The sequence below is a fragment of the Macaca fascicularis genome, chromosome 10 (assembly GCF_037993035.2).
Source record: "Macaca fascicularis isolate 582-1 chromosome 10, T2T-MFA8v1.1".
NCBI lineage: Eukaryota > Metazoa > Chordata > Mammalia > Primates > Cercopithecidae > Macaca > Macaca fascicularis.
Genome location: NC_088384.1, coordinates 112,505,013 through 112,525,502, shown reverse-complemented (window position 1 = coordinate 112,525,502; position 20,490 = coordinate 112,505,013). Strand labels below are relative to the sequence as shown.

The following is a 20,490-nucleotide window of genomic DNA, read 5'->3' as shown; positions in this document are numbered from 1 at the left end:
AAGCTAACCCTGATGACACCTTGATTTTGGACATTAGTCTCCAGAACTGTAAGACAATGAATTTCCGGTAATCATCCAGCTTGGCTACTTGATTACAGCAGCCCCAGCAAACTAGCAGAGTATTCAACACAGCTCTGCAAAGGCAGCTTTGATGTACAGCATACAAGTAAAAAGCATTCATTATCTCGTTCATTCATTATCTCGTTCATTCTCTGTTGGCAACGGATGTATTTTTAAGACAATTTCCTGAGGTATTCCTGAATTTCAACCAGTATCCTGTCCTAACTGCAGAAGGTTGCAACAGCCAAGGCGGCCTCCATGAGGAGCCAGGAGGAGCCTATGCTGTTCATCACCTGGTCTCTACTGTCGCTGTGCAGTCCTGACACGGCCCTGTTCCTCTTTCCTCCTGCCTCCTTCCCTTCCCTTGAAGTGCAAGGTACAGACTGTTGAAAGCTTACTAGCTTTCAGTAAAATTTCCCAAGCATCAACAATGTGATGTCAGAGTTCCCTCGTAACGCTGTGTTTCCATGGAACAGAATCAGCTTCTCTGTGAAGCTCGGCAGACAGTGTGATTTTACCGCGCACACGTCATCATGGTTATTAGTATGGATGTTTTAGGCCAACCAACGCAAAGGACAACTGTGCACCCATCTAAGAGATGGGCACTATTATGGGCGTAAGAAAAAAACTGGATTGCTTTAGATCAGTAGGTCCCCCAAGCCTGGTTACCCATTACAATGATTCTGAGAACTCCTAAGAACTAGAACTCCTTCTCCTCCTTCTGGTATTCGAAGGTTTCCCCAGTCCAGTCCAACTCACACCTCGGCCTCTCTCCCTCCTCCCGCACCCCACCCCACAGTCCTGACAGGACTAGGCCTGGATCACACCTGCCGTTCATCTCAGTATGGCTGTCCGGCTGCTTCCGCCCATGAATACTGCTGCTGCCCCTCTTCCCCCCACTAACCAATCACAGTCCCAGCAGGACTTACAACAGTGTTTTGCAAACTTCAGCCATTCCCCTGCTAACTGTACTGTCAATATCTTAGTATTTTTATTTAAATCTACCCATTGTTTCTAGTTAATTTTAACCATTAACTTTATTATTATTATTATTTTTTGAGATGGAGTCTCACTCTGTCGCCCAGGCTGGAGTACAGTGGCACGATCTTGGCTCACTGTAACCTCCGCCTCTCAGGTTCCAGCAATTCTCCTGCCTCAGCCTCCCAAGCAGCCAGGATTACAGGCGCGTGCCACCACAGCCAGCTAATTTTTGTATTTTTAGGAGAGACGGGGTTTTGCTATGTTGGCCAGGCTGGTCTTGAACTCCTGACCTCAGGTGATTCACCCACCTTGGCCTCCCAAAGTGTTGGGATTACAGGCGTGAGCCACCGTGCCCAACCTAACAGTTAACTTTATATTCCTAGGATAAATATATAAAAACAGTACTCTTTGCCATAAATATAAAGTTACCATAAAAATGCAGAGAATACCAAACAGTTTTGTTAGATCCTGCCTGCTAAAGCTCTGAGCTTAAAGTCTACTTTCTTAGGCAGTCAAAAGAGTGTTACAGACATGTGAGGATCAAAGGGAGAATTTCTCCTCAAAGCAAGCAGAAGGTCTGAAGGATAGCAAAATGGGCGTCACTGTCCTGCCAGACAACGCCTTACAGAGACACCCAGTGCCTGGCTGTGCGCCTCCCCAGGGCAGCACCGCTACCACCAGCAATCTCTCCATCCCTGGGAGTGCAACCAATAACCATGCTCTTCCTTTGAGGCCCGGAACAAATGCCCCTCCCTTTATAAAACCATTTCTCACCAGCAGACTAAAGAAGGTTCTCTGGCCCCTTAATGCCAGTATCTTTACCATCTATTTGGTACCTGGCCTCAAAAAGCAAAGTAGAGCACGATGTTTCCTATAACTTATGATTCCTGCAGGACCGCAATCTCCCTGAGTGCAGGAACCGTGTCATCCACATCTTACTTTCCCTTGGAATCTATGTCATCATCTTAATACGGGAGACATAATAAATACTTCTGGCTGAATATCAATCGATTCCCAAATGTCTTCTTTGAATTTCTTTTCTTAAAAGAAAGCTTCATAAGACAGACTCCTCATTCTAAGAAGCCTTTATTCACAGTCACCCCAAAGTGGACACAACCCACCGCCCGCACTGACCTCTTCCCCACTCACCTCTGCCTGCCTCTGGGCCTAGACAACGGGAGCCACCCAGTGTCCTCCTCCACGGCTAGGATTTTTAGAATAAAACTAATGCACATCCCATCTGGCGTAAAGCTGCCTTCTGGCTTCCTGCTGCTCTTAGAATAAAATCTGTAAGCCCCAATGTGGCCCCCAGGCCCTGCACGAGATAACTCCTGCCTAACTCTTCAATCTCATCTATTCCCCTCGCCGGCCCTCCATTCTCACACCTTCTGTTCCCTGAACTCGCAAAGTCCTCTATCACTTCTGAGCTTTTGCACATGCTGTTCCTGCTGCCTAAGAGGCTGCTACTCAGGCTGTGCGCAGCTGGCTCCCTTGTGCCCTGCAGGTCTCAGCTCAAACCTCCAGAGATGCCTCTGCCAACCACCACGATGCCAGCCTCTCTCCCTCCGACACATGGCCTCATGTCTTTCCTTCCTAGCATCGGTCACAATCGAGTCTGCCTTGCTCATCTAGCTGAGTGTCTCTCTCTCCAATCAGGATGTGGGATGCAGGAGGGCAAGGGCCTTCACGGATCTTCTTCAGCATGCTATCCCACAGATCAGTGCCTCGAAGAGGCGCTGGCTCCTAACCATCACTTAGTGAAAGCTGCTGGCTTTCACAACAGGAAGCAACAACACAGTGGGGAGGGGAATGAAATACAAACAGGGTCGATACAGGCAAAATACAGTCAGAAGCTGCTGGCATCCATGACATTAAATGAAGCAGCACGCTTTTGATGGGTCAACAGTACACCCAAGCCGGGCGCGGTGGCTCACGCCTGTAATCCCAGCACTTTAGGAGGCCAAGGCAGGCGGATCACAAGGTCAGGAGATCGAGACCACAGTGAAACCCCGTTTCTACTAAAAATACAAAAAATTAGCCGGGCGCCGTGGCGGGCGCCTGTAGTCCCAGCTACTCAGGAGGCTGAGGCAGGAGAATGGCGTGAACCCGGGAGGCGGAGCTTGCAGTGAGCCGAGATTGCACCACTGCACTCCAGCCTGGGCGACAGCGCAAGACTCTGTCTCAAAAAAAAAAAAAAAAAAAAAAACCAGTACACCCAAGACACACACACATTCTGGCTTCAGCAGCAGCAGCGCCATTAAAGCAAAGCATCAGTATTTCCTCTACGTGAGCTGAGGCTAGCTCTCATGTCTAGTTACTTGCCAATCACGCGAGTATTTACTGAGGGCATGCTACATGCCCTGGAGAGAATTAGTCCTGCGGATAAAGAGATGAACAAGCCTTGTTTCCTACCCTCGAAAACTAAGTCCGGTGGGGAAACAGACACACACATATGCAACTACATGACGATGGGAGGAGTGAGATAACCAGGTGCTTGGGGAGTGGAAGGAGATTTAGCACCAGGGAGTCACAGAACAAGTAAGAACTATAGAACTGAGGCTCACGGGGAGCAGGCCTTTCAGGACAGCAGGTCCACTAGAGGAAACTGAGGCAGTGGCACGTTCAGGAAACAGCCCTTGGGTGGTCTGACCCGGACTGGCAGGCAGTGGTCAGGTGATAAGAGGTCACTGGGGTCTGTATTTCCAGCAACCAAGAGCCGTGGAAGCAGAAAAGCAACTTATGAGAGCCGATTTCAGAAAGAACAAATGGAGGGAAAGAACCCTAAACCATCTGATTCCTCAGCTATGGAGAAGGAACAAATGGTATATGTCAGGAACTCACCGTGTGGCAAACTTCCGCTTTTATCTCTTTCAAGGCTCGCTCAGAAAACACACAGCCGCAGCACCGAAGGAAGCAGAACCTGGAGAAATAACCCAGTGGGGAAATGACTATTAATCACATGATCAACTCACATTTATTCGGTTGATACAAAGGCCACGACCCACAAAGATTAAAATAGTTACATTTCACTCCATTAAAAAAAATCAGTACGTTCTCATAGAAAAGGGCCAGAAAAAAAAGAGAGAAATCAGTTATATCCAAAATAAAAAAAAGATCAAAACTGAAACCACAACCATAAAAAGTCAAAAGAACAGGAACTCAGGGAGGAAATATTTTCAATAAATATAAGATTCAGAGCTTATTTTATGAATATTCAAAAAGGTCTTAGACAGCAACAGCCAACATCATAATAGAAAAATGGCCAAAGAGGACTAACATGCAGTTCACACAAAAAATATATAAAGACCAAAGGATTCTTAACCTCAAATGTTAAAAGAAATGCCTTTTAAAACCATGACACATCAATTTTTTATCTATCGGGCAGTAATTCAAGAGATTGGGGCTGGGCACAGTGGCTCACACGTGTAAATTCCAGCGCTTTGGGAGGCCAAAAGTGGGAGGATCACGTGAGGCCAGGAGTCTGAGATGAGCCTGGGCAACATACTGAGAATCTATCTTTAAAAGAAACCTTTTTAAAAACTTAGCCAAGTGTGGTGGTGGGCTCCTGCAGTCCCAGCTACTAGGGAGGCTGAGGTGGGAGGACGGCCTGAGCTATGATAGTGCCACCGCACTCCAGCCTAGGTAACAGGGACAGATTCTGTCCCTTTAAAAAAAAAAGAAGAAGAAAAGAGACTGAAAGTATCCAGCTGGAAACTGAGGACACAGGCACATTTGCTGTCAGGTGGATACAACACAGTACAACACTTTATGAAGCCAATTTGGCAGTACCAAATAAAGTGTGACTTTTAAGAATTTCTCCTACAGAAACATGCCCACAAGTGTGCAAACATACAAATGTGTGTTTAGGAAGTTGTGTAGTATAGCAAGGTAAAAAGGAAAGAGTAAGTCACCTCCATGTTCCTCAGTAGAGAAATGGTCAAATAAATTATAAACATCCAAACAGCTATTAAAAAGAAGGTAAATCTGTACTCAAGGTCGCGAAATATGTCCAAGGTAGACAGAGTAGAAGGAAAAAAAGATGTTATTAAAAACATATGGCCGGGCGCGGTGGCTCACGCCTGTAATCCCAGCACTTTGGGAGGCCGAGGCGGGCGGATCACAAGGTCAGGAGATCGAGACCATGGTGAAACCCCGTCTCTACTAAAAATACAAAAAAAATTAGCCGGGCGCGGTTGTGGGCGCCTGTAGTCCCAGCTACTCGGGAGGCTGAGGCAGGAGAATGGCGTGAACCCGGGAGGCGGAGCTTGCAGTGAGCCGAGATCGCGCCACTGCACTCCAGCCTGGGCGACAGAGCGAGACTCCGTCTCAAAAAAAAAAAAATAAATAAATAAATGAAAACATGTAATGTGACCCCATGATAGCTTGGGAAGAATATATGTTGATTTCTATGTCTATACGCGGAGGCGTGGAGAAGTGTGGATGTGGGTGTGTGGTGGGGGCGGGTGGCATTAAACATCAAACAACGAATAATGCCACCACCATGGCTGAAGAGCAGCATAAAGCACTTTCACATTTCACTTTAGGCATTCCTTGAAAAACGCCACAGGACAATTTTTCTCTAATTTCCCGGGGATTATAGCAGACGCAGATTTGCCTAACCAAAATCCAGTTCATAACGCTGCACTAAATTCACTGAATGTTGTTTAGAATTTTTAAAATCCTATTTTATAGATACTTACAAATTATTAATTAGGAAGCTATTTTTCTTTTTACAAAGGCCCAATGTTTTTATTACAGTAACAGTTTATTTCTACTTTTCTATATATTTAAATCTTCATTATACAAACTTTATTAAATACAGCTGGTCCTCCATACCCACGCGTTCTGCATCTGTGAATTCAACCAACCCGGATCAAAAATCTTTGGGAGGAAAAATGAATGCATTTGTACTGAACGTGCACAGACCTTTTTCTTATCATTATTCCTCGAACAATGCAGTATAACAACAATTTACACAGCATTTATATTGTATTAGGTATTATAAGTAATCTAGAGTTGACTTGAAGTATACAGGAGGATGTGTGTAGGTTATATGCAAATACTGTACCATTTTATATCAAAGACCTGAGCATCCATGGATTTTGGTATCCACAGGGGATCTGCGAACCAGTCTCCCACATATATCAAGGGATGACCATATACAAACTAATCCAATCATCAATTTCAAGTGTGGAGGCTCTTATCAATAACAGATGGACAAAGTCAAAATAAGCAAAGCTCAATTCATTGGGTAAGAGAAAAAGGAGAAGAGACTGACCAGCAAACCAAAGGAGAAACAACAGAGGAAGCCACAATCAGAGCAGCAGGCTGCAGGGGACTCCTACTCGAGACCCCACTGTGGAGCTCGTTTCTGCTCAGTTCCTCTTCTGGGGTGAGCTACAGTTTTCTTAAAAACAAGTGGGAAGCCAAACACGAAAGGTTACATATTGTATGATCCTATGCATATGAAATATCCGGGAAAGGTAAATCCATTGAGACAGAAACAGACTGGAAATGGGGAGTACCTATGTAGTGGGCAGAGGGTTTTCCTTTTGGGGTGATAAAAATGTTCTGGAACCAGACAGAGGCAGTGACTGTACAACACTGTGAGTGCACTAAATGCCACTGAAACACAGACTTTAAAATGGCCAATGTTATGTGACTTTCGCCTCAAATACAAACACGTATATGTGTGTGTGTATATATATACATGCACGCGCACACGCGTGCACACACACACACACAGAAGTGGGACATGGTTAGGTAAATGAGTCTGGTTCCCCAGAATATGTCCTACTTGACCCCAGTGGTGGTTTAAAGAGAGCCCTAAATGGTTTAAATTCAGATTATTTGAAGAAGAGTGTAGTATTTAAAAGCAAAAGGTCGGCTGGGCGCGGTGGCTCAAGCCTGTAATCCCAGCACTTTGGGAGGCCGAGACGGGCGGATCATGAGGTCAGGAGATCGAGACCATCCTGGCTAACACAGTGAAACCCCGTCTCTACTAAAAATACAAGAAAATTAGCCGGGCGAGGTGGCGGGCACCTGTAGTCCCAGCTACTCGGGAGGCTGAGGCAGGAGAATGGCGTGAACCCGGGGGAGCGGAGCTTGCAGTGAGCCGAGATCGCGCCACTGCACTCCAGCCTGGGGCACAGAGCAAGACTCCGCGTCAAAAAAAAAAAAAAAAAAAAAAAGCAAAAGGTCCTGGGTCCTAAACTGTACTTCTCTCCAAATTCATGAAGCCCCTAGTTGTTCCATTTCAGAACAGGACAGTTAGTTGCCCTGGCAGAGTCTGCCACATGCAACGTTCCTTGGCACCCTGAGAGGGTGTCCACGTACCCCTGTTAAATAAACGGACACCAATGGGCCAGAATGCTCAAGATTAAATACTGCTGGTTCAATAAAACCGTTCTTACTTATTCGAGATGCTTTGCCCCACGCCTTTCCTGAATGAAAGTAGTAAAAAATGCTACCTTTCAATATGTCATGTGTTTGATAGAAGATTCCAGAGGGCAGTCTGGACTACCAGCTACTAAGGATACAGGCATACCTTGTTTCACTGCGCTTTGCAGATACTGTGATTATTTTACAGACTGAAGGTTCACGGCAATCCTGCATCCGGCAGGTCTGTCAGCATCTTCCCAGCAGCATGTGCTTACATCATGCCTCTGGGTCACATTTTGGTAATTCTCAAATATTTCAAATGTTTTCATGATTACTACATCTGCTATGGTGATCTGTGCTCAGTGACGTTTGATGTTACTTTTGTAATTGTTTGGGGTGCCAGGAACCACACCCATAAAAGATGGTGAACTCAATTAATAAATGTGTGTGTTCTGACTGCTCCATGAACTGGCCATTCCCCCACCTCTCTCCTTCTCAGTTCTCCCTATTCCCTGCGACACAACAATATTGAAATTAGGCCAATTGAGAACTCTACCATGGCCTTTAAGTGACCAAATAAGAGGAAGAGTTACACGTATCTCACTTTAAATCAAAAGCTAGAAATGATTAAGCTTAGTGAGGAAGGCAGGTCCAAGATAGGCCAAAAGCCAGCCTCTTGAACCCAACACTTAGCTAGGCTGTGAATGCAAAGGAAAAGTTCTTGAAGGAAATCAAAAGTACCACTCCATAAACACATGAATGGTAAGAAAGTGAAACAACCATATTGCTGATAGGAAGAAAGTTTTAGTGGCCTGGACAGAAGATCAAACTAGCCACAGTGACAGATCCTCAAGCCAAAGCCTAATCCAGAGCAAGGCCCTAACTCTCTTCAATTCTAGGAAGGCTGAGAGAGGTGAGGAAGCTGCAGAGGAAAAGCTGGAAACTAGCAGAAGTTGGTTCATGAGGTTTAGGGAAAGAAGCCGTCTCCATAACATAAAAGTGCAAGGTGAAGCAGCAAGTGCTGATGGAGAAGCTGCAGCAAGTTCTCCAGAAAATCTAGCTAAGATCATTAAAAAAGATGGGTACATTAGACAACAGATTTTCAGAGTAGATAAAATAGCCTGTATTGAAAGCAGATGCTACGTAGGACTTCTACCACTAAAAAGGAGAAGTCAATGCCTGGCTCCAAAGCATAAGGACAGGCCAACTCTCGCTAAGGTCTAACGTGCCTGGTGACTTTCAGTTGAGCCAACGTTCATTTACCGTTTGAAAACCCTAGGGTTCTTAAGGATGATGCTAAGTCTACTCTGCCTGTGCTCTTGAAATGGAAGAACCAAGCCTGAATGACAGCACATCTGTCTATAACATGGCTTACGGAATATTTTAAGCCCAATGTTGAGACTTACTGCTCAAAAAAAAAAAAAAAAAAAAAGATCCCTTTCAAAATGTCACTGCTCATTGATAATGCACCTAAGTCACATAAAAGCTCTGATGGAGATGCACAAGGAGATTAAAGTTATTTTCATGGCTGCTAACACAACCACCATTCTGCAGCCCATGGATCAAGGTGGAATTTTGACTTTAAAGTCTTATTATTTAAAAATACATTTCATAAGGCTATAGCTGCCATAGCCTTCTTCTGCCATTCCTCTGATGGATCTAGGCAAAGTAAATTGAAAACCTTCTGGAAAGAATTCACCATTCTAGATGTCATTAAAAACATCTGTATTTGGCTGGCTGTGGTGGCTCATGCCTGTAATCCCAGCACTTTGGGAGGCTGAGGCAGGCAGATCATCTGAGGTCAGGATTTTGAGACCAGCCTGGCCAACATGGTGAAACCCCGTCTCTACCAAAAATACAAACATTAGCCGGGCGTGGTGGCGGGTGCCTGTAATCCCAGCAACTTGGGACGCTGAGGCAGGAGAACTACTTGAACCCAGGAGGTGGGGGTTGCAGTGAGCCGAGATTGTGCCACTGCACTCCAGATGGGGAAACAGAGCCGAACTCCATCTCAAAAAAGAAAAAAAAAAAAAGAACAACTGTGATTCATGACAGGAGGGCAGAATATCAACATTAACAGGAGTCTGGAAGAAGCTGGTTCCACCCCATGGATGACTTGGAGGGTTTCAAGACTTTAGTAGAGGAAGAATGCAAGTGTGGTAGAATAGCAAGAGAGTGAGTTAGAAATGGAGCCTGAAGATGATGGAATTGCTGCAATCTCATGATAAAACCCAAATGGATGAGGAGTTGCTTCTTATGGATGAGCAAAGAAAGTGGTTTCTTGAGATGGAGTCTGCTGATGGTGAAGATGCTGTGAATATTGTTGACATGATAGATCTGAAATATTACATAAGCTTAATTGATAAAGTAGTTGCAGCGTTTGAGAGAACTGATTCCAAGTTTGAAAGGTCTACTATGGGTGAAATGCTATTAAACAGCATCACATGCTACATACAGAGAAATCTTTCGTGAAAGTCAGAGTCAATCGATGCAGCAAATTCTATTGCTGTCCTACTGTAAGACACTGCTACAGCCACGCTAACCTTCAGCAACCACCACCCTGATCAGTTAGCAGCCATCGACATCAAGGCAACATCGAGGCTCCACCGGCCAAGATGATGACTCACTGAAGGTTCAGATGATTGTTAGCATTCTTTAAGCAATAATTTTTAATCAAGATAGGTACTTTTTTTTTTGACATAATGCTATTGCACACTTAAAAGATTAGAGTATAAACATCTTTTTTTTTTTTTTGAGACAGTGTCTTGCTCTGTCACCCAGGCTCTGCAGTGGCATGATCATACCTCACTGTAGCCTTGAATTCCTGGGCTCAAGCAATTCTCCTGCCTCAGCCTCCCAAGTAGCGAGGTCTATGGGGCATGCTACCACGGCTGGCTAATTGAAAAGAAATTTTGTTTTGTAAAGACAGGGTCTCACCTTGTTATCCAGGCTGGTCTCAAACTCCTAGCCTCAAGCAATCCTCCTGTCTCGGCCTCCCAAAGTGCTGGGATTATAGGTGGGAGCCAGCGTGCCCTGATAAAGATAACTTTTATACGTACTAAGAAACCAAAATTTTCTGTGACTTGCTTTACAGTAATATTTGTTTTATTGTGGTGGTCTGGAATAGAACGCACAATATCTGAGGTATACCTGTACTTCTCAAATGTGGGGGAAAGCGCTTAACACTTTTGCTTAGTGAGACATCCTATGAAAAAGCATGTACTAACCCATTCAACTCTTCATATTTTTGAAAGAGGAAAATATACAGGTTGCTTACATTTGCTACACAAAATCTCAACCATGAGATTCCTGGTGCTATAGCCAGGGAATCTGTTACATATTCAAGGTAGGTTACCATTTTTTAGAGCCTTGGTTGACTGATTAACCACAGGTTCCATAACTCTGCCTGCTACTGCATAACTTTCAGCATTTGTGACCAAGTGCAGTGGCTCCCACATGTTATCTCAGCGCTTTGGGAAGATCATTCAAGGCCAGGAATTTGAATCCAGCCTGGCCAACATAGGGGGACCCTATCTCTACAAAAATAAAACTTAGTGGCTGGGCGTGGTGGCTTATGCCTACAATCCCAGCACTTGGGGTACTTGGGCAGGAGGATCACTTGAGGCCAGTAACTTAAGACCAGCCTGGGCAACAAAGTGAGATCTCATCTCTACTAAAACCAAACCAAACCAAAACAAAACAAACAAAAAAAAAGGATGCAAATAAAACTATAAAACATAATAAAAATTAAAAATTAGTAACTAGAAGGAAATGGGATTTGCTTGATGGGAAACATTTGCCCTTTGCTTTCTGTCCCACAGGAAAAGATGATCTAAGAACTAAACTCAGGTTTCATAAGCGTCACATGAGAACTTTTCAGAATCCCACTTCACTTCAGGTTTTGTTTCCCTACCTCAAGAACAGAAGGCCACAGACTAGGCTAGGTCTTGCAGGAAGTCCTGTAGCAATGGCTGATGGAAATGAATGTGCTCATGACTGAGCACCATTTCCTCTAAGACGCTACCAAACCAAGGACACCAGAAAGAAAGCCACATGATTGCTAAGCTATGGCACCACTGCTACCAAGACCAGCATTATTCCTCCAGCCTCCCACATCATCTGTCCCAGGTGCGTCACTAACCTGTGTCGGCCATTCATCTCCAGGCCCACAACGGGGCAGATGAAACGTGCCCGCTGGAGGTCATCATGTTTGTCACCTTTAGTGTTTCCTTTATCCCCTTCCCAGGCAGGATTATCAGAAAGCTTCAGCTCTGTCACATTCTGGGAAAAACCATTAATATTTTAACAATTCATCTGATAAATAGATCATCCTTTGCCTTAACCACCTAAGTCAACAAATTGTTATTCTAGCCCTTCCCATCAAAATCTCTTCCCCATAGTTACTTTCCTCTGGTCCATAAGAAACACAGATATAATTTTTTTTTTTTTTTTTTTTGAGACGGAGTCTCACTCTGTCCCCCAGGCTGGACTGCAGTGGCCGGATCTCAGCTCACTGCAAGCTCCGCCTCCCAGGTTCACGCCATCCTCCTGCCTCAGCCTCCTGAGTAGCTGGGACTACAGGCGCCCGCCACCTTGCCCGGCTAGTTTTTTATATTTTTTAGTAGAGACGGGGTTTCACCGTGTTAGCCAGGATGGTCTTGATCTTGTGACCTCGTGATCCGCCCGTCTCGGCCTCCCAAAGTGCTGGGATTACAGGCTTGAGCCACTGCGCCCGGCCAGAAACACAGATATAATATTAAACCATAAATAGAAAACAGAAAACAAGGCTGGGACATGGTGGCTCACGCCTGTAATCCCAGCACTTTGGGAGGCCGAGGTGGGCAGAACACCTGACGTCAGGAGTTCAAGACCAGCCTGACCAACATGAAGAAACCTTCTCTCTACTAAAAATACAAAATTAGCCAGGCATGGTGGAGCACGCCTGTAATCCCAGCTCCTCAGGAGGCTGAGGCAGAAGAATCACTTGAACCCAGGAGGCGGAGGTGCAGTGAGCTGAGATCATGCCATTGCACTCGAGCCTGGACAACAAGAGAGAAACTCCATCTCAAAAAAAAAAAAAAAGAAAAGAAAAGAAAACAGAAAACAAGATCTTTTCAATTCACTGACTAGCAAGTAAATTAGTTATTTCTACTATACAAATTTTTTTAACTTAAGGAAAAGTACCTTCTCACATAAAAAATTACTCCACTAAGAGAAAGTTTTGCATGGCTTCCACCCAGAACGGAATGCTTTCTCTCCTGAGGCTGCTTCATGTTACCGACCATCTATATTTATATAATTGTTGAAAAAAGCAAAACAAAACAAAAAAATATATATAAATCATTGAATAGACAGTAAAATCTGAGGCCATGGCCTAAAAGCTAAGGCAGAATATTAGCCAGAAAATACTGTCATACTCCAAGACACAGCCATTCAGGTTTTCAAGAATTTCCAACTTTACAAAGAATTTGATACAATAGCTCTACTTTCGCATTCAAGGCACTTCTTCATATTTAACGAGACCATTTTGACTTCAACACTCTAGAGAGCAGCTGAGTGTCTCCAAAAGCAAATCACCATTCATCCAAATTCAACCTAATTCTCCTGGCTGAGAATCAGCACGTGTCTCAGTGAGTTCTCCGCTCCAAGTATTTGTGGACTATCAATTGACAGTAGTGACAATCCTATGTGTTAGCATTGTTTTATTTGTATCCTTTTTTTTCTTTACCGTTGTAATTTCTTGGAGATTTTTTTCCATTAAAGATTCAACCACATAAAACTGAATATTACATGTATTTTAAGTATCGAACTGTAAGAATTAATTTCAATAACTGCAATTTTTTTCTCATCAGATGGGTAATGTGCTGATGTCACAAGGTTTGAGAGAGGCACATCTTACACATGCAAGTGAAAACCCAATCATAGCACTTATGAACTACTAAAGAATCGTCCATCACATTTTTGATGTAAGACGATTCATACTACCACAGGTTCTTCAGGAATAAATTCTCTTCCACAAGGTAAAAGACCACTAAAATCAGAATAATTTCTACAGCACTATCATTAGCTACATTTCAGAATTACAAATTTGCCTGAAACGAACATATCCTGTAATCAATCCCAAGAATTGGAACAAAAAGCCTAATATAATAATACGAAAGAAAGAAAAAGAAGGCAAAACCTAGAGCCTTAGACTGGGAGTTAAGGGATCTGGTTCTGGTTTAAGTACTTCACTAGCCACGTGGCCTCAAGTAAGTCATTTACAGTGAGACGAAGGTTTGACTAGCCTCATGGTTCTCAAATTCTTCACTACCTTTCTTTTCTCCCACTGACCACATTTAAAAAGCTGTGTCCTCTCAAGAAACTTCCTTTATCAAAAAAACTTGTTTTTTCAACTTTTATGGAAGAACTTTAACTGTCAATCAGAACCTCTAATCACCAGATGGTAACCACATGATTTAACAGTGATCCATAAAATTCTCTAATTCTACAAAAGTACCTTCCAAACCCAAAATCCAAGTAGGTGAATCTTAATTACAAAAATAATGCCTCCCAACATTAATACAGAACATCAAAATTTTCAAAGCACAGCACACAGGTGAAATCACAACAGATTTATAATGAAGGAAGTACGCATGGTGGAACTCGTGGCTTGAGATTTACGTGACTTCCCAAGATCATATGTGTATTAGATATTCCCACCCACCCTGGGTGGGAATGGAATCCCAAATTTCTGAGTTCAGTCTTTAACGTGTATAAATTCTATAAAATAAACCTCAGCCACTTTTCAGACCCTCACAGCACTTCAGAATCACTAGTGTTACCTTAATGCTTTTAATGTGAGATGCTGCCTTCCCAAGAGCCTTTTCTGCAGATTTGTCCAAGAGAAACTCAATGACGGCATCTTTGTTATAAAGTCTGCAATAGTAAGTATTAGAATATTATGTCAACAAGCAACTTTCAAATAACCAAAGGAGGAAGAATAAACTGACCACAATCCAAAAGTCATTTACATTTGATAAGAGAAATGCCCTGAATTATTAAAAAGTAAATTTAACCGTTTCAACTATTTCCGAGCATACAAAGAAGGAAATTATTTATTTATTTATTTGAGACAGTGTTTCACTCTTGTCGCCCAGACTGGAGTGCAATGGTGCAATCTCGGCTCACTGCAACCTCCGCCTCCCTGGTTCAAGCAATTCTCCTGCCTCAGCCTCCCAAGTAGCTGGGATTACAGGCGCCCACCACCATGCCTGGCTGATTTTTGTATTTTTAGTAGACACGGGGTTTTACCATATTGGCCAGGCTGGTCTCAAACTCCTGACCTCAGGTGATTCGCTTACCTCAGCCTCCCAAAGTGCTGGGATTACAGGCATGAGCCAATGCGTCCAGCCAGAAATTAGTTTAAATCAAAGGTGGCAAACTGGCAGTTAGAAGGCTGAATGTAACCTGAACAAGGATTTTTTTAATTGGGAAATTTAATGTATAAGCACACATTTCCTATTTTTCTTTAAAAATTAAAACCAGAAGGTGTGGAATCACTAGGCCCACATCATTGAGCTGTAAAAACTGGCTGGAACTGAGTGGCAGCTCCCGCTTTGGACAGGACACAGACTCTCCAGTATTCTCCATTCCCTGCCATTCCCTCCTGTTCCTCGCATGGCTCCTTCATGTGTTTATGCTTATAACTTAGCTTCTATTGGCCCCTGAGTTTGCTTTTTTTTTTTTTTTTTGAGACAGGGTCTCACTCTTGCACAGGCTGGGGTACAGTGGTGGAATTATAGCTTACTACAGCCTCAACCTCCCAGACTCACAGGCTCCTCCTGCCTCAGCCTCCTGAACAGCTGGGACTACAGGAACATGCCACCATGCCAGGCTAATTTTATTTTTTTGTAGAGGTGTGGTTTCACTATATTGCCCAGACTAGTCTCGAACTCCTGGACTTAAGTGACCCTTCCTCCTCAGCCTCCCAAAGTGGTGGGATTACAGGCGTGAGCCATTGCGCCCGGCCCGGCCCCTGAGTTTTCAAACCATGGATTAAATAAACCAAACTGACTAGAAGAGTGCAGAACTATGTTCAGAGACAGGGAACGATAGCCTATGCCTCACAAATCTACTTGGGATAATTCACGCTTGATGAAGGGAAAACTGCATTTACACATCAAAATTCTCCTCAAAATCACTTCATAAACTCATCTTCATTAACTGTAAAAACCATACCTGCCAAGTTCACAGGCAACTATTGGTCGTCTTAATATTTCCTGACTTAGAGTACAATAGTTCCATTGGGCTACTAATTCAGCATCTTTGTCGACCTAATAAAAAACAAAAAAATTCAATTAATTTTCATCTCTGAAAGACACATGGTTCACAATTCTACATATAAAAGTATATTCGGTAATACCACACTGTAATGATTTTTCTTTTTTAAATCAAAGATAATGAAAATGACATAGGAAGTTGGGTTTTGTTTGTTTTTCAGACGGGGTCTCACTCTGTTGCCCAGGCTGGAGTGTAGTGGCACAATCTTTGCTCACTGCAGCTTCCACCTCCCGGACTCAAGCAATCCTCCCACCTCAGCCTCCGGAGCAGCTGGGACTATAGGTGCACACCACCACGCCTGGTTAATTTCCGTATTTTTTGTAGAGACGTGGTTTTGCCATGTTGCTCTCAAACTCCTGGACTCCACTGATCCGCCATCTCAGCCACCCCAAGTGCTGGAATTACAAGCATGAGCAACTGTGCCTGGCTGAAGTCAGGATTTTAAAAGTCACAAGTAATTGATACTACATCAAATAAAGGCCCATCTACATATGACATGTACAAAGAAAAAGAGTTTATATAAAATTATTAAACTATTCATGCAAGCCACATACAAATATTAACATCTGAATCTTCAGAATAAATTAGGGAGGCCATACAAAAGTACAAAAGAGAAAAACAAAGTGTGTTAATTTCTAACAATGGGAAAGCCCCCTCAGTTATGGCAGATTTTAAAGACTTAAGAACTAAGACGACAAGCATTTTTTTTAAAAAGTTCAGAACAAAGACTACATAACACTTCATAAAATGTTCAATTTAACAGAAATAAGTGTTTTGGGGCTTATTTACTAAGGGATACATCAAACTTTATCTACAGTATGAAAATCCAGACATAAGACCCTCCCTGGCCCTCGAATGACATTTCCACATACATCATATGTCCTACTCCTTCCCATTCCTGTTTTCCCTTCACTGTTAGACTGCACCACTCTTCCCCAGTCTTCACTGTTAGACTGCACCACTCTTCCCCAGTCTTCACTGTTAGACTGCACCACTCTTCCCCAGTCTTCAAATGCCAAACCTGAATAATTTAACAGGACGGCACATTTGGAAGAAAATAGGAAGAGAAAAGAAAAAAAGACAACAAAAACAATCCCGCTGAATTTATTTTATTAATTTATTTTTTGAGACAGGGTCTTGCTCTGTTGCCCAGGCTGGGCTGCAGTGGCACAATCACAGCTCACTGCAGCCTCAATTTTCCTGGGCTCAAGCAATCCTCCTCCTTAGCCTCCAAAGTAGCTAGGACCACAAGCAAGTGCCACTATTCCCCGCTAACTTTATTTTATTTTTCTGAAGAGATCTCCCTGTGTTGCCCAGGCTGTTCTCCAACTGCTGGGCTCAAGTGATCCTCCTGCCTCACTCTCCCCAAGTGCTGAGTTTACAGGTGTAAGCCAACACACCTGGCCCTCTGAATTTCATTTTTAAAGTAAAAACTGCTTAAGCGCTTACTGTGTGCCAGGCACCGTGCTAAGCAGTTTCCATGACTTAACTTTTTAATCCTCAGAAAAACCCTATGAGTTAGTATTTTCACTTTTGTAGATAAGGAAAGCGAGGCACCAAGAGGTTAGGTTATATTCAAAAAGCACCTCAGAGAGTTGGGGACAGGGAGAAAAGTGACAAATCACTCCTTATCCAGGCCTTTAAAACTTGGTTCCCTCCAAAAAGCAGTAAAAAATGTCTTTACCAGGGTCTCTCTTCTTTTCTAGGGTCTTTCATCTTTTAAGTTTTTACATATCTGTACTGAAAAGACAAGTGTTTTTTGGTTTTTTTTCTTTTTTGAGACGGAGTCTCGCTCTGTCGCCCAGGCTGGGGTGCAGTGGCGCTATCTCGGCTCACTGTAAGCTCCGCCTCCTGGGTTCATGCCATTCTCCTGCCTCAGCCTCCTGAGCAGCTGGGACTACAGGTGCCCGCCACCACGCCCAGCTAATTTTTTGTATTTGTAGTGGGGACAGGATTTCACTGTGTTAGCCAGGATGGTCTCGATCTCCTGACCTTGTGATCCGCCTACCTCGGCCTCCCAAAGTGCTGGGATTACAGGCGTGAGCCACCGCGCCCGGCCAGACAAGTGTTTTTTCTATACTTTCACTCACAACACTCAATACTTCCAGAACACTTCTGACAAAATGTATGGGATTTTCCCCACACCAAGCAATTCTCTGATAGCAGCCAGATGTCTCACAATTAAACTCAACTCTGATACCACCTATTTGGATATGGCCTCAAATCCCAAAGGTTAAGGGCTCAGTCCCATAATACTGTCCCCTGCCCCAAATTTAGATGCTAATCACAAGTTCAAAAGTTGTCACCCGTGCTTCTGTCTATAAATCAAAGGCTACCACAATCCCCCACTCAGGTTTGATAATCTGCTAGTGTCTCACAGATGTGGGAAAACAGTTCAGTTACCATTGCTGACTTATTACAAATACATTTTAAGGACACAAATAAATCGCAAGATAAAGAAGCACATAGGGTATAGTCTGCAAGGGTCCAAAGTGCAGGGCTGTCCCCATGGAGCTGGGGTGAGTAACTCTCCTGGCATGTGGATGTGGCTGGCAACCCAGAAAATCTCCAAACCCTCAACTTCTTTATGGAGACCCCCCCCATGTAGGCATGATGGATTATTAACTCCATGCCCAATTCCTCTCCTCCCTAAAGGATGGGGGTGAGGTGGGGTTGAAAGTTCCAAGCTTCTAATCTTGGTTTGGTGTTTCTGGTGACCAGTCCCCATCTAGGAGCTCACCAAGAATTGCCTTATTAGAACAAAAGATGATTCTGTCACCCAGGAAATTACAAGGCATTTAGGTGCTCTGCGTTAGGAACCAGGGCAGATTTCACAATACTGATTTGAAATGTAAGCTCCACCAGGGCTAGACTCTGTCTTGTTCACTGCTATATCCCTGGGGCCTACAACAATGTATATATGGTAACCACTTATTAAGCATTTGTTGTGTGAATAGTGACAACAAAAATCCATCCTGCCTAGGCATTCTGGCTTTTTTGAATCGTTCTTCCTTCTTTTCTACCCTCTTCCGACACCTGTTTCTTGTGAAGCCTTTCATTAAGCTACTCTTTTTCAGCCCAGGGCACAAGAAAACAAAACTGAGCTGAACACTTTTTTGGTAAAAGCCAAAAAAGCACTCACGAATGCTAATTATCCAGCATTAGCCTGTTTAAATGTAGGTATGATCAGAGGATACACTTCATCCTCTTGGGTATTCATTCATTCTCACATTCACACATGTATTTTAGGTGTCTATTACGTGGCAGACACATGGTAGGGGTTACAGACAGGACACCCAAGGTTCCTGTCTACGTGGGAAAGAGACAATAAACAAATAACACAGTGGTAGGCACTGTAAAGAAGAGAAGAAACAATATTGGAAGTGAGGCACATTTCAGCTACAGTGGACAGATAACATCTGAGTAAAGAACTGAATGAAGTAAAGAAACTCATCATGTGACAGTCTCAGTGAAGAATATTTCAGATGGATGAATTCACACTCCAAGTTGAAGAACAAGAGGCCTGTTTAGCTAGAACAGTATGAAAGAGGTGGAGAGGGGCAGAAGATGAGGTCAGAAACACAGGCTGGGTCTGCTCACAGCGCCTGATCAGATTTTATTCTTAATGTGATGGGAAGTCACTGGAATGCTTCAAATGCAATTGTGACGTAAGGGGTTTACCTTTTAAAACAAACTCTCTGGCTCCTGAATCAGAATACATGAAGTCTCCACGTGTGCCAGGCACTCTACTAGGTGCTTTACAAATATTTTATCATTAAAAAGTAATTACTAGTGCTAACTTTGAAATTCCAAATAAGTGGATGGGAATCCTGGCTTCACTACCTACCAGCTGTGTGATCTTAGTCACTTTTTAATATCCCTGGACTCAGTGTCCCTGTCAGTAGCAAAGAAATTATTATAATTTCCTCGATTGCTTGTGAGATTAGGGATTACTCACTCATTTATTTATTCAGAATATTTACTGTGCCAGGAACTATGCTAGTTGCAGAGAAAAAAAAGGGGCAGCCTCTGCTATCAAGAACTTACCGTCTAGCGGGGAAGACTGATACAAAACAACCACGAACAGCCGTGTGCAGGGTGATAAGACAGTCTATAAAAGGATGTGGTAAGGGAACAGTTTGGGAAGGCTTCTCTGAGCAAATGAAGTTAGTGTATACAAAACTCAATATACACTAGGTATTTGTATTATTGCTACTAGCCGCAGGTAGGGTTCAAATCCTAGCTCTGCCATTTACTAGCTTTGCAACTTTCTCCTTTTGAGCCTCAACTTCCATGTCTGAAAATGAAGATGACAGTATGTAGCCACAGGGCTACTGTGATAATTACATGCGATATCCCCTGTTAAGATTACTGTCCAGTGAATGGCAATAGTCAGCACTCATTGAATGTCCACTCTTAATACTGTTGTTAATTTTGAGTCCTGTGAATGGAATAAAAGACCGCAGCTAGGTCTGGAATCCCGCTGGCTCCCTCTTCTTACTTCCTCTCGTTTCCTGGGGTCGTCAAATTCCCACCACCCCCGGTCCCCAACAGCCCGCCCACATCACTGACCTTCTCAACCTTCTTTGGCCCCTTCACCAGTTCATGCCTCTTGGGGATTGTTCCCCCGTCACAACCCATCGCAGGACGGGAGTCAGAGCCAGCAGCAAAATTCTAAAGCTGCCACTTCCGGGATTTCTGGCGCAATCCTCAGCCACTTCCGGCGCACCACCGTGACGCAAACGC

General features: G+C 43.6%; 1 protein-coding gene and 1 non-coding gene across 3 annotated transcripts in view; both read right to left on the bottom strand.

Moving 5' to 3' along the window:
* Nucleotides 1-20,456, bottom strand: part of RTF2 (replication termination factor 2) — a 52,736-nt gene extending 32,280 nt beyond the window's left edge. The window contains exons 1-6 of one of the 2 annotated variants that reach the window (XM_065523328.2): nucleotides 20,317-20,456; nucleotides 15,643-15,737; nucleotides 14,247-14,340; nucleotides 11,564-11,703; nucleotides 10,360-10,455; nucleotides 3,883-3,961 (exon numbers count right to left, since the gene is read on the bottom strand). In XM_065523328.2, the coding sequence (XP_065379400.1) occupies nucleotides 3,883-3,961; nucleotides 10,360-10,455; nucleotides 11,564-11,703; nucleotides 14,247-14,340; nucleotides 15,643-15,737; nucleotides 20,317-20,385 (573 nt within the window). In that variant the 5' untranslated portion in view covers nucleotides 20,386-20,456. The remainder of the gene's footprint in view (nucleotides 1-3,882; nucleotides 3,962-10,359; nucleotides 10,456-11,563; nucleotides 11,704-14,246; nucleotides 14,341-15,642; nucleotides 15,738-20,316) is intronic. The other variant, XM_005569409.5, reaches the window with a different exon arrangement.
* Nucleotides 13,269-13,369, bottom strand: LOC123567383 (small nucleolar RNA U13). Its single transcript, XR_006690297.1, has one exon. It is a non-coding gene; the product is annotated as a small nucleolar RNA U13 (small nucleolar RNA).
* Nucleotides 20,457-20,490: the final 34 nt, after the last annotated feature.